Source organism: Micropterus salmoides, unplaced genomic scaffold (assembly GCF_014851395.1).
Source record: "Micropterus salmoides isolate LMB-PRFRI ecotype aquatic unplaced genomic scaffold, ASM1485139v1 Ms_hic_scaffold_21, whole genome shotgun sequence".
NCBI classification, from domain to species: domain Eukaryota; kingdom Metazoa; phylum Chordata; class Actinopteri; order Centrarchiformes; family Centrarchidae; genus Micropterus; species Micropterus salmoides.
Genome location: NW_024041262.1, coordinates 27,052,156 through 27,066,581, shown reverse-complemented (window position 1 = coordinate 27,066,581; position 14,426 = coordinate 27,052,156). Strand labels below are relative to the sequence as shown.

The 14,426-nt window shown below is 43.4% G+C and overlaps 2 protein-coding genes and 1 long non-coding RNA gene across 3 annotated transcripts in view; 1 reads left to right on the top strand and 2 right to left on the bottom strand.

Annotated features, from left to right (window-relative positions):
* Positions 1-14,426, bottom strand: part of LOC119916553 (prolyl 4-hydroxylase subunit alpha-1-like) — a 68,814-nt gene that overhangs the window by 46,206 nt on the left and 8,182 nt on the right. The gene's annotated exons all lie outside the window — the stretch shown is intronic.
* LOC119915918 overlaps positions 1-14,426 on the top strand; it is a 53,812-nt gene that overhangs the window by 32,244 nt on the left and 7,142 nt on the right. The gene's annotated exons all lie outside the window — the stretch shown is intronic.
* On the bottom strand, positions 9,336-13,532 carry LOC119915900 (microfibril-associated glycoprotein 4-like). Its single transcript, XM_038735706.1, has 7 exons — positions 13,405-13,532; positions 12,645-12,695; positions 12,252-12,407; positions 11,753-11,791; positions 11,503-11,599; positions 11,119-11,286; positions 9,336-10,297 (listed from the first exon to the last, which is right to left on the bottom strand). The coding sequence occupies exons 2-7, from the start codon at positions 12,648-12,650 to the stop codon at positions 10,044-10,046; spliced, it is 720 nt and encodes a 239-aa protein (XP_038591634.1). The 5' UTR covers positions 12,651-12,695; positions 13,405-13,532; the 3' UTR covers positions 9,336-10,043.

The following is a 14,426-nucleotide window of genomic DNA, read 5'->3' as shown; positions in this document are numbered from 1 at the left end:
GCATGACATCTTGCCTGTTCATCTATACCTACAATATACCTTTTGTAGGTCTATTCAAAAGTTAGTGGAACATGTCCATCATTAATGTGATGAACCTGGTGGTTACTCGTCTTGGGGCACCTGTGTGAACTCAGTGGTGGTGGTAATTTTGTGGACTACCATGGACATTCCAGAATTGGATAACATTTTTTAAAATTTTAAGTACTTATAAAACACACACTTGTGTAAATGAGACTTTTCCTGAGACTAAAATCAAATATTAGTATAATGTAAAAAATCAACATCAATCAACATCAAATAGCTCTAATGCTTGATGACCAACTTGCATGTCCAATATAACAATTTAAATACATTTTGAATCAACTTTTTTCATTTGATATTGTTAATAAATGTATCATGTCACTGTTAAAACAGCAGATCAACATGTTTTAAATAATAGTTATTATGCACTGAAGTCCCACAACATGCACGCAACCCACAACCGAAATCTATTTACTTGGCAGAGGAAGAGAAAAAAACATTAAGTCACATGAGGAAATTTCACCATCAAGCCATTTGCTAACGCTACGGATAGACCAAAGGTAAGACCTCTTTTCTATTTTTCATATTTTTCCAATCTTAATAGACTGAGTGTACTACTCAAACCAATGCAACCCCGTCTTATTATCAGAATAAGGGAAAATAATTTTAAAGTTTTCTTTCTTTATATACCTAAGTTGAGTTTGTTGTGACCTTTGTTGAGTATCATTAAATTCCACAGCTAGCATCTATTCCTGAAAAAGCATTTATTTGCTGTTACCCAGTGGAAATGTTATTGCTTAGGTTGCTCTTCCACAGCTCAGGAGAGAAAATTGTGAATCTCATTTCAGCCTAATTTTAGTTTGTGTTGTATAACCTGTTTCATGTTGCTTCTAAAATTCACTAGGATAAATTAAATAAAATAGAGCATTTAGTAGCAAGAGTCATAACTGAGACACAATTACTAGAAGGTGCCCTGAGCAAGAGTTGAACCCAGGACCTTCTGGTCTAACAGTAGCAACTTTACCACTGCACCATAGAGTGCTTCAAATAAACTGCTGTGATATCTATATAATACAATGGTCCTTTACCCAAGAAAAGTAGAAATACCAGATTTAATATAAATGTCCTCAAAATTCTACTGAAGTAAAGGTATTGGTAGTAAAGGTATATTCCTTAGTGAATGTACTTAATTATAATAAGTAAAAGTTCTAATTCTGTTTGACATAGTATCTCAGTTCTTGCATGAGTTCAGTCCTTTATGAATCTCTAAACGTGCATTCATTTCAATTACCAAATATGTATTTTTCTTCTTCTCAGTAACTTAACTACAGGAATCAGATAAACAGCAAAAAGTACAATAAAGGACTTCAAATGCAGGGGAGTAAAAGTATGAAGCCCCACAAAATGAAAATACTCATACCTTAAGTGGGTTCAATAAGACAAAACTGAGAAATATGTTGGAGTTTTTTTTCTGATCCACGTTCAGGAGACCTAAATTAGACATATTAGACGTATTTAAGAACATTTAGAGATCTCTTGTTTGATAAGAGTAAAACACAGGTGAGTTATATGCGGTAGCTTCTCCTGAGAGAAAACTGAAACATATTTGAGGAGATCCAAGTCACACCTGGGTTTTCTTTGACCTCTTTCTCTGATATCATATTGGCAATGTTCAGGAGACTTCAAGTACTTATTTAAAATCATTTAGAGATCTCTTGTTTTGATCAGAGTAAGACATAAATGAAATCACATGTAGTTATTTCTCCTGAGTTGAATTTGAGAAGTAGGAGTAAAAAGCCTTGTGTCTCACCTTAGTATTAGAAGTAGCTGATTTGTGTCAAGGAGAAATGAAAAACAACTATGAGACCTCTACTTAGATTTTGCTTTCCTCTGGAGCAGTACAATTATATCCAACTTATACAAGTATTCTACAGCGCATTTAAAGAAGTCTCCCAAAATAAATGGACAAAAAGTGGACTCTGAAAACAGGGGCTTTCAAGACAGGTCGGAGGCACAGTATCTGTTTACTTGCATTAGTACAAGGTCAACACAAGGTCAAATACAAGCATGTGGGCAGACAGCAGAAGGCAGAAGAGTTCATAAGGACTCTGGTGTCAAAGCAGACTATGTTCACAAGAGCAAAATCACAACAACATTTTTTTATTTTGGCCTTCTATGTGATTGAGTTTGATACCCTTACATTAACGACTAATTTTTACTCCTACAGTAAATAAAGAAAAAGTTGCACTGAGGTGGATTTGAATACAGAACCGTCTGTTCTTCAGATAGCAACTCTGCCACTGCACCATCCAGCTAAAGAGAAGGTATGTAGTTGTTGTTAAATAAAGATCATTGTTCCAGTACTTTTTATTTTTTTTAAACCTGTCCTGCCCAGCAGCCTGGTATGGAGTATAATGACCTGGATACCATATTGTGGCAGACAGATTTTACTTTAACAAGAGAGTATTAATATACTCCTTTGTCTGTTTTATTATTTATTTAATTATGTATTGATTTGTCACCGGGCCGGACAGGGGGGCAGACACGGGGATGGGGGGGCACAAACAGACAGCACAGAGAAAGGACAACACCTGTAAGAGAAGGGGGATGGAGGTGGGGACAACAGGGAAAAGCTGTGGGAAACACCAATTGCAGAAAGCAACGAAACCTGCAATAGAACAGAGAGGGGGGCTTGGGGAGGAGAAAAACAACAACAACAAACAAACAAAAACAAAAACAAACAATAAAAATAATAATAATAGTAAAAGACAACCAGCCGAACAGCAGCAATAAACAGCTGACATAGTAAGACAACTAAGAGAAAAATGAAAACAAGAAACAGTCACACACACTAAATGAGCAACACAGCACAGCCACAAGAGCTGGAATAATAATTAATTTAAATAAGTAATTGAAAGAAAAGCATCAGGAATAATTCTACCAGGGACAAACTAAATTTTTGTTTGTGTCTGTGTGCGTGTGGGTGAATGTGTCTGTATGTGTGTGTGTACATGCGTGTGCGCATAAGCCTGTTAAAGAATGTAGTTGTTAGTGAGAGTGGGACGCCACGACTGTAACAGGCAGGCAAGAACCCCAGTAGCCAATAGGGGTGGGAGAAAGAAAAAGAATAAATCAATCAAAAAAAAACAAAGACTCCCAGATGCACCGCGATGCAAACGCAGAAGACCCCGACCCAAATGCCAGTTGACAACGTAATGCCGACGGAACGCAAAAAGCGTAACCTGCGGAAGAGCAGCGCCCGGACCGACCGCGGCGTGCACACAACATAGACCAGCGCTCCCCCCCCACCAAGCACCCCACCGCCGCGCAGCGAACAACCAAAATGCCCAAATGCCACGCAATCATCAACACCAATGCACAAGTGACGAGCCCAACGCGCACACTGCGCGAGCACGGCGACACCCAATGCCCAGCAGCCCCCCGGTGAATCCCGCGTGCGAGGTCAGGCAAACGAGAGAGAGCAAACGGAACAACACGACAGCGAAAGCCAGCGGAGAGAAACACCAGCAGTAAGTTCCAGTCCGGCAGCAAACGCGCCGCACAGATCACCGTCCACCCGCCAATAAAAGTCCGCCGTCCCCCCAACTGCCGGAAAAAACTAAGGCCGCCGGCGCCAGCCGACATCCCCCATGCCCAGCACGCCCCCCGGCCGCCGTGCAACACCAGCCAAACCAGCAACGAGGCAAAATCAACTAGCTCAGCTGCATGCCACCAACAACCCACCCACCCGTCAAGGGCCGAGAACTCCAGGCACAAACCCAGAACAAACCTGCCCCGCACCCACACTGCACATCCCAAAAACTAACTATATACCTCAGTATCCAGAGGGGTCCAACAACTGGCCGACAGAGAAATGGGGAAGCACGGATCCGAGGCCAACGAAGCAAAACAGGGACGCTAACAGGTCCCTCCAAGTCAACGAGAAAATGCCTCCCCCAGACTCCAATGCACAAATTAAACGCCCAGCAGCCATCCAGAGACCCTGCCCAGGGAAAAAGCATAATGCATCAAGATGCATCGACAATCGCCCCACAATCCCACTGCAGCCCACCAAACCGCAATCGGATCAACCCGCGCAGAGACCCCCACCCCGAGAAGCCAGGACACCCTGAACCCCCCAAAGCACAAAGGACCCCAGACCAAATATCCCGGGGAAAGCTGTACCCCGCCCCAAGGAAGAACAGCAGAAAGCCGTGCCGGGAATCTCCCTGCCGCCAGGGAGCGATAACGCGGGAGAACCAGGGCAACGGTCCCCCAGCCCAGCCAGGGGTAGGACACGAGGCCAATGAGAATCTCCCCCACTCTTTCACCCCTCTGCCTGCTTCTGTAAATGTATTGTTTTGTGTTGGATGCATGTCATGGATTGTGAAGTGTTGTATGGTGGAGTAAAGATGGTGTGTGGTAACTAAGGTGCAACTAAAATTGGAGGGTAGTTGTGACACAGGCACCGCACAACTGTCAGGTAGTGGAGCCTCCCATCGTGCCCTTCCCACCCCCCAAGCCATCTGTGTCTAATGTGTAATTAAAATTGAGGGGCGGGCAGTGGGGGAGGAAGAAGTGCGAGGCCACAATAAAGCAGCCCCACCCCCCAAACGCCCTGCAGGCTGCCCGCCCCCCAGGGTCCTAAGGGTGTATGTTGTGAGACATGACCAAAGGGGGAAAGGTGAAGGAGGTCATAGGGAGGCTAGAAGACCAGATTCCTGACTGGCCCCATCATTCATTCAGTCCTGTCCCCCACCCCCCTAAGCAGGAGGACGCCAGGTCCCTCCAGCCCAGGGCTTATAGCAAGAGCCCCTCTAGCACCGGCAGCACCCCAGAGTCAGCGACAACCCCGCCCATCCCCAGGACGGGCCCAGGGAGGCCCAGCCCCCCCAGCGCGCAGACCCGCCCCAGACCCAGAGGCTCCAAAGCCCCGAGCCCCAGACCCCCACACACCCCCGAGGCAGGTCAGTGCAGCCCCAACCCAAAGTCCAACAATCCCCCGTCCTCGCCGGGACCCCTCCGGCAGCCCCCCTCCGGCAGCCCCACTGCCACCCCCCCCACCTTCTTCCCGGTCCCCCACCCCTCCAACAACCAGTCGCCAGACCCCTCAGAGAACCGAAATGCAATTATCAGGATGCACAGCATGCACACAGGACAGAGCCGCACACCAGCCCAGTCCAGGCCCGCACCTGATGCCCCCAACCCCCGACAAGCACGCAAGCCAATAACGACCTACAGGTGAGCCAACCAACTCTACCCCGCTACCAATCTAACTAGCGGCACACAACAGCCAAGTAATGCGCTGCACAGGAGAGATGCCAGCCGGCGCAAACCGCCCCCATCCCCCCCGCAGCCAGAGAGACCACAGACCCCACCCACGGCTACACCGTGACCCACACTGCACGTTCACCACCAGACCGAAACCCACCACAAGCATCCCCCCCTGCCAACGCCCACCGCCATGCCCGCCGCCCGCCCTCTCCCCCCAACCCGGACCCACACACAGGACACACAGAGAGGCAGCCAAGCACCGAGCGCCACCACATCCGCACAGCGCGCGAGTCAAAATCACCACCCGCGCACCGATACCAACAACCGCGCGACACCCAAGCAGAGTGGCTACCCACCCCGCAGCAGCTGCACGCCGAATACAGGGCAAACACCGGTCCCCCCGTCAAGCCCGCACCCCAGGCATCCCGAGCGCCGCACCACCACCCCCCCCGCCAACACCATGCCATCAACCAACATTTAAAATAAAATAGAAAAAGTCCCCCACGCCCGCACCGCAATGCATCTAAGAATCAACCCACCCCCAGACACACCTACCAGCCGTATGGGACCCTGACCAGCAAGGCAATACACACCCACCCCCATTAAGTGATAAAGTTGATCAAGGGGGACCAGAGAGATTGGAATTGTGTCAATTTGTTTTTTTTTACAGCAGACATTTTCTCCATGCTAATGTGATCTATAAGGTGATTCCGATATTGGGTGATTGGCCTTCCAGTTCATGAGGATATTTTTCTTGGCGATGCATAAGGCAGTGAGAAGCATGTATGATGTGTCAACCTCTATACTAATGTCACTTAGTTTCCCCATCACTCTGCGTGCTGGGGAAACTGGGACGGGGTAACTTAGCCATATCGATAGGTCTTCACATATCTTCTGCCAGAACTTTTGAACAGGTGTACATTGCCACATAGCATGCATGTAACTATCAGATATGTTACCTGAGCAGTTCCGGCAGATGTTTGACTGCATAAGACCCATTCTGAACATCCTTTGTCCAGTATAGTGTGTTCTATGGAGAGTTTTATACTGTATAAGTTGTAGATTGGGATTTGTAGTCATTCTAAAGGTATTTAAACATATCTGCATCCAAAAGTTTTGGTCTGGACTAATGGATAGATCTGTCTCCCACTTTAAGAATGGGAGAGAGATTGAACTATCTGTTTTTAACAGTAACATGTATACTTTTGATAACAGTTTTGGAGGCGAGAGTTTAAGAAAGTCTGTTATCATTGGAGGTAAATCCAAGTCCATTATTTTATCCTTAAATCTAGCCTGAATTATGGATTTAAACTGTTGAAATTCCAGAAATCTATTATGGCTAATTCCATATTGTGCCACTAGATCCTGGAATGGAATAAAGTTAGTGCCTTGCATTACATGCTCTAGATGTCTTATCCCTTTGTCATACCACAGTGGGGAATTTAGTGTTTTCTTATTTTGCAGGATGTCAGGATTATTCCAGATTGGGGTAAATCTGCATGGGATAGGTGAAGACCCAGATATTTTGAGAAGTTCCCACCAAGCTGCCAAGGAAGTGCCTATGTTAATGCTTTTAAAGCAGGTATGACGTTTGATACTGGAACTGATGAATGGCATATCGGAAAGTTTAATTTCCTTACAGAATGTTTGTTCTATGTCCATCCATGAGTGGTCCAGGGGGCTCTGATTGATCCATTTTGAGATATATTGTAGTCTATTGGATAGGAAGTAATGATAAAAGTTTGGCAGTTCTAAACCACCACAGTCTTTTGCTTTTTGCATAGTTTTTAAACTGATTCGTGGGGGTTTATTTTTCCACAAAAATTTTGAGATGTTTGAGTCCAGTGATTTAAACCAGACAGCAGAGGGTTTGGTGGGTAACATTGAAAACAGGTAATTGATTTTAGGTAGGACCATCATTTTTATGGTGGAGACTCTTCCCATGAGTGATATAGGTAATGATGTCCACCGTACAAGGTCATCCTCTATTGATTTAAGTAAAGGCGTGTAGTTTAGCCATGTCAGTTCTGACAGCCTGGAGGAAATATTGACACCCAGATATTTAATATTCCCAGACTTTAGCAGTGTGGTAGATATACTCTGGAAATCACACTTTACAGGTAAAACTATGGATTTACTCCAGTTAATGGAGTAGTCGGAGATGGATGAGAATTTATCTATAAGTGTGATTGTCTCAGAAAGAGAAGTTTGTGAGTTTTGGAGGAAAAGTAATACATCATCTGCATAAAGGCTTATCTTGCGGTGTATATTTTCTGTTTGAATTCCTTTAATATTATTATTTTGTCTGATAGCAGCTGCTAGCGGTTCTATAAAAATAGCAAATAGCGAGGTAGAGAGTGGGCAACCCTGCCTGGTACCCCTCTGGAGACTAAAGCATGGAGAAGTATGATAATTTGTTTTGACAGAAGCTCTTGGGGAACTGTATAAGATTTTAATCCAATCTATGAAAGAATTTCCAAATCCAAATTTATATAAAGTAGCGAATAGAAATTTCCAATTTACTCTGTCAAATGCTTTCTCTGCATCTAAAGAAACAACTGTAGTTTCCAGGTTATGAATAGTGGCATAGTCTATAACATTAAGTAGCCTGCGTGTATTGTTGGTGGAGTGCCTGCCCTTAATAAATCCTGTTTGGTCAGAGTGTATTATACCAGGAGTGACCTTCTCTAGCCTTCTTGCTAGGGTTTCGCAGATGATTTTAAGATCTGCGTTAATAAGTGATATTGGGCGATAACTGGACGGGAGCGTGGGGTCTTTGTCTGGTTTAAGGAGCAGGCTGATATTAGCAGAGTTCATTGTTGGAGGTAACTTGCAAGTACCCCTAATTTGCATAACCATCCTATAGAATGTTCCTTATAGAGTTCAGCGGGAAAACCATCTGGCCCAGGGGCTTTATTATTCGGCATATGTAAGAGAGCTTCCTGGAGTTCAGCCACTGAAACAGGTGAATCCAGAGCCCTGATCTGTTCATCATCTAACCTTGGCAAATCCATATTGTTCAGAAATGCATCGATGTTAGAGCTAGATGGGTCAATTTGTGATGTATATAAGTTTTTTATAATAATCTCTGAATGCATTGTTGATTTCTTCTGGGTTATAAGTCAGATTCCCAGCTGAGTCCTTTAAGGAAGAAATAGTTATTTTTTCTTTATTCAATTTCAATTGGCTGGCTAAGAATCTGCCGGATTTATTGCCATGTTCAAAGTTCTCCAAGCGTAGTCTTTGCAACTGAAATTGGGTCTTTTTATTAATAATTTCATTTAATTCAAGTTTTGATTTTCTCAGATCATTCAGCATGTGTTCCTGTGGGGAGGTAGCAAGGGTAGTTTCTAATGTTTTTATTTTTTGGGTGGGGTGGTGAGAACGCCAAACATCGCAAAGACCAAAATCGCTCATGTATTGTTTAAGGATGTCTATTGATTTCCAAATACGGTGACCACCTGCCGTACTGAACCTGTCAACTGCTGGATTACATACCATGTTGAAGTCCCCTCCTAATATAAGAGCTGTGTCTGAGTGAGCAGAGAGTGAGTTGAAGAAAGCATGAAAAAAGGAGGGGTCATCAACATTTGGGCCATAGATGTTAGCAATGCATAAAGGAGTATTTTGAATCGAAATGTTAACAATAATGAATTGACCCTCTGGATCAATAGTAGTGGTATTATGATTGAAGTGTGTTTTTCTATTTATCATAATGGTGACACCCCTTTGTTTTGAGTTATAACAGTCTGAGTACGAGTGAGGAAACTGTGGTGAGGTTAGTTTATCTGCCTGACTATCCAGTTTAAATTATTCCAAGATGGCCACCAGACATTGGAGCGATATCTATGACCAGATGTAACTTTTTATTACAAAAACAGTAGAGATGAGACACCATTTTTAATTGCAAATATATGAATGGAAGTGTGATTTTATTGTTCTCCGACAGTTTATTCAGTGAGTTTTGGTCGTATATGAGTTATACTGCTGGAATCTATAGAGTCAGAGAACAGCAGACACAGTAAAGACATCAGACCATCTTAATGCTCAGCTTCTTATTTATTGTCAGCGTACAGCAGATAATGATTCACACAAGGGTTTCAAACCTGTCACTATCAGCTTTTCACACTATCAGACTCTAAATATCTGTTTCTATTTCAAGATTCTGGGCCCTACTTTCCTGCTGGCACAAATCCAGCAGCAGCTCAACTGCAGCCAGCTGACTTTCCACTGGTGGAAGGTGGAGTGGTGCAGCTGAGGCTGTTGGAGCAGGTCAGGTGGTGCAGTGACATTTTACTTCTCAAACTGACCTGAAATCCTGATGTGTTGCTAACGTATATTAATATTTGGGATGTTCCACATTTGTGTTCGTATCCTTCTTTATTTCTCATAGACGCCTCGGCCTGACTCGTCCTGGTCCACTTGGTCTTTCTGCTGCTTTTAAAAAGGATGAGAGGAGCTCATGTGATTGGTCATTAATGAAGCTCCACATGCTGATTCTGTGCTCCTCCTACTAATCATTTATTCAGCCTCTCTTCCAAGCTGTGCCGAGCTGCGACCGCTTTGAGCCACAGATGGTAACAAAAAGGACTAATCTGAGTTGGTGTTCTGCTGCTGGTGGATTGTGCTCGTGCCCAGTTTCAGGAAAATAAGGCCCATTGTGAGATTACATGCTTAATGAGACAAAGAGAAAGAAATGAGGAGAGAGATCAGCTGCTGATATTCTGCTGTACGTTGGTCCTGGAGAACTACTGCACAGGACGGATCTTCATGCTGATGGCCTTCAGGGAGTAGTCATAACCCTTCCAATGGTACCACTCCACTCCAATAGTAGAGAGAGTGCTGTCAGCCCCCCAGCGATAAACCCCGTTGGGGTTTGTATAGTGACAGTTGTTGTACCAGAACGCCCCCAGGTATGATCTGGCACAGTTGCTAGAGGAGGAGTCCTGGTCTTTGTCAAAGGTGGAGAACTTCTGTCCATTGTGATAAGTCAAGGAGTCTCCTACAGACACACAGAAGAACCACAGGGTTAGTAAATTTGCATTATCTATAAGTATCAGCTGAACTTTTCACAGCCTGCAGTCCTCTATCAGACAGACTGATGAGACCAGTTATGGTCCAGACAGCTGAAGTCACCAGCAGGTCGATCTCTGATCGACTCAGTGTTTCACCTGGATGAAACGTAAGAAAATCACACGGTCTATTCCTTTTTTGTAAGTGAAAGTAACAGGTAAAACTTTCAAAATAAAAGTAGGCTCATGTACTGTGTAGTTAGAAAGGTTATTATAGACTAAATCACGTTTTTTAGTAAAACTCAACTAAAACTAATTAAACATTTATAAGACCTGACCTATAACTTCAGATTAAGAAAAGGGAACTGGTATCATATGAAGCTTAAGTTAATTATATATTTTAGATATTATTATTTAATTAAAATTTTCATAACAAATTCATACTTGCTATGTGGAAGCTCAACCAGCAGAGGTCACTCTACCCCTGCTGAGGCGGCCAGTGGAAAAATGTTTCTGACTTGTGTTGAAGGGGCATTATGAGTTTTCAGCGACCACTAGCGGTGCGGTTTTAAGATTGCAACCAGCAGTGTTGGGCAAGCTACTTGGAAAATGTAGTGAGCTAAGCTACTAGCTACTCTACATTAAATGAAGCTTCACTACACAGAAGTAAATAAATAAATCTATATCTATACACATATAGATATAGATTTATATGTGTGTGTGTGTGTGTGTGTGAGCTAGAGAGAGGGGGAGTTTGGGGTGCAGCAACCTGCTCAAGATGTAGAAGTGTAGAAAGACCCATCTTACTCACCCGCCCCTCCATTGATGAATCCAGATACACTCAGTTTAAATCCGTGACACTCTGAAGCGATGGAGAATGAAGAGTAGCGAGCAAACACTTTCTTCCCCTCAAAGTCCTCCATGTCGACCAGCAGCTCATATTTTCTGTGCTTAGTCAGTTGGTAGATGTTCTCAAGACCTGCACACACACAAACACACACATACATACTGTATATATACATGTACACACTGGGCACAGTTTGACATTTTGGACAGACGTGGAGATAATTGATTAAAACACTCTCACACCAACTGATCTAGACTTTAGACACAAAACTTGGTCAGTCTCATTTCTGGATTCACACAACAAAGTTTCACAAAGTCATATTAGTGTTAGTTAGGTTTGGTTTCTCACCGAGCCAGTGCTCTCCAGCAGCGCTACCAAAGCCCAGCATGTACTGATCCCAGCCCCTGTAGAAGTTCACGGTGCCGTCCATCCTCCTCTGGAACACCTGGGGGGGAAGGGATGGAGGGAGAACTAGCTAAACACACCAGATACCTGACAGCTCATGTTTCCAGGCAACAAGCTTTTACTGCTATGTCATTTATTGTGAAAGTCCAACAGGAAGTGCTGATACTGAAAGTCACTCTGTGGTAATACTCACCGTCCAGCGACCTCCTTCTGTCGTCATGTCACAGTACACCTACACACAAACACATTCAGTAGTAAATGACTTCAGCTGTCTGAACTTGTTTATTAGGTTCATACTTACGAGGCTGTGGGCTGTTTGTCTTATTTAGTTTCTATTGTTGGATATTTCATGGAGATATTTTATGCATCTCTCAGAGGGCTTGGCTGGAATCAACTCCAGAGAAAGTAAAAGGTGTGGTGTTTAGATAAGATGAAACTATATATTCAGCTGTTACAGCAGCACAAAGACAGATAGAAAGGATGGAGAAAAGAAAAAGGACTGCTGTTGTTGGTGCTGCCAGGGGGAGCAGGAATGTCGGTCCCTGATGCCTCCTCTCTCAAAGGGCTGTGATTGGTCGAATTTATTAGCAAGAGTTTGTGCCTCTACAGCATGATCACCTGATCTGACTCAGTAACTCTGCTTTGATTCCAGCATAAATGTGAAGCTGAGTCCCAGAGAAGGTGAAGTGTACCTGGACAGCAGACCTCTCTCCAAGGGGATAGATGGTGTACACTCCACTGGGGAGGCTCTTGTCTTGTTTGTAGATGTCACTGCAGTCCACCGGTTGGAAGAAATGCTGGCAGCTGGTCAACAGAGGAGCCAGGAGGAGGAAGACGACTGATACCAGCTGGAACAGAGCACATGTTGTCGTTCTGACTGAGCTTTGACTCTTACACACTGTTTTAACAGTTTGGCCTCTAGTTTCATGGCGGTGTGGGCAAAGACACCTCTAAGGTGGAGCTAACTGACAATAATTATCTGCCTGGGTTGTTGCTGTAGCAACCATCTAAGCTACCGATATCACAAGCCTCTTCACAGTTTAACAGGACTTTGAGATCTGTAAAATATCAGTTCACAAACTCACCTTCATTGTCAGATTTCTGCTGAAATTGCCGATGTGGATCCGTCTGATGCTCTGAAAATACAGCAACAATATATTTGTTTCGTCACTGAACTCACATGGAACACATTATTATGTGAATGCAGAATAAGTAGAATTTAAATTTGGTGTTGAGGTTGTAGCTCCGTCACTCCCCAATACACTAAGCTGGGAGTGACAGTAATAACTTCCCTCACAAAACTGCATTAGATACAAATCATGACACCGACTGTTGAATAGAATTTGTCAGGGTTCAAAGTCTTTCTGTGATTTAGAATTGTTATTTCATGGTAATATAGGATTTTTAGAATATTAGAGTCACCTCTCAGTAAAATCAAACACAATTCTGCAGCATCACAAACTACAGACATGTTGACAGACTTCACCGCCATCACTTCATACAACCACAGTCTGCAGCTCTACAGACTCTCTGCAGTCACTCAGGAATCAACACATACTCAACCAAAACTCATCAGTATTTGGGAGTATCACACATGATTATATATAAGTTCATAAAACAGTTACATTTTTAATTGAAATGCAATATTTAAATATTGCAAATTATTGCAACATGACTAAATGTTTATGAAGTTCAGCTCAATGTTTTGCTAATTCAGCCATTTTGGTTAAAAAACTGCCCAAAGCCTCTGTGAGATCCTGGAGGAGCTGAGAATAATACTGCACACAGCTGATTTATCAGACATGTGTAAGGTCTCCTGGTTGGATGCTTCCTGTCTGAACTCACCTGCAGGTTGAACTGAGGAGACGTTGCGGCTTCACCTTCAGAGGAAACAAACTGCTGCTTCTCCTTCAGTCTGTCACACTCTCACAACTTCACTACTTATATCTACAGAAGGCGCTGTGATGTCACAGCAGTCGCACCTCTTAAATTCTCCAGCATTTCCTGTTCTTGTTTAAACATATGATTTGTTGTGTAATATTAAAATGAGCTTGTTATTCTGCCAAAGGCCCTGTAGTACATGATGGTTATGAATGAAATAAAAAACATTGAAGAAGACTTTAAAAGGAACATTAAACCTGTAAAAAGTACATCAGGTGACATTAGGAACAATGTGGAGCTTCACACTATTCCCCAGCCTTAACCCAAACCCTGGAGGGATCTGTGATTTCTCAGTTTGGAAGCAGCAGCCTCCCGTTCAGCTCTCCTGTGAGGGACTTTGTCTTCTGGCTAAAGGCCCGGACACACAAAGTGTCACAGCAAAATGCCATTGCAAACGTTCATCATCATCATTTTACCACAAGTTCAAATTCTGGTTATCAGAACTACTTTGTGTTTCTATTGTATTTCATAAAAGCACTCGGCTGGCAGTGCGTGTTCCGAGTTAGACTCCGGCAAGATGAGGGAGGTGATGCTTGGTGCTCAAACACAGTCAAGATGGACACGAGTGGATGGATGGATATGTGTATGTTTAGTAAATAACCTTTGTATATAAATAACTGTATATATTTTTAAGTTAATTAAATTTTATATGTTACCATATTTTAATACACATTTAATTTTCTGTTAAGTTCTCTGTGTGTAGCATGAAGGGACTACAAACTACAGACTTTCACAAAGCGCTGTATAATGATAAATAATCTACCTTGTACCTTGTATCTGTCTAAAGAAACCTCATTCCATGAGTGGCTACTCTCTGCTGTTTCAGATGACTCCATCTTTTGTCCTGTGTCAGCCACCATAGCTATGCTACAATTTTGATAAGGGGGAGGGAAGAGCGGTAGACTTAGCTGATGGTTACAATTCGC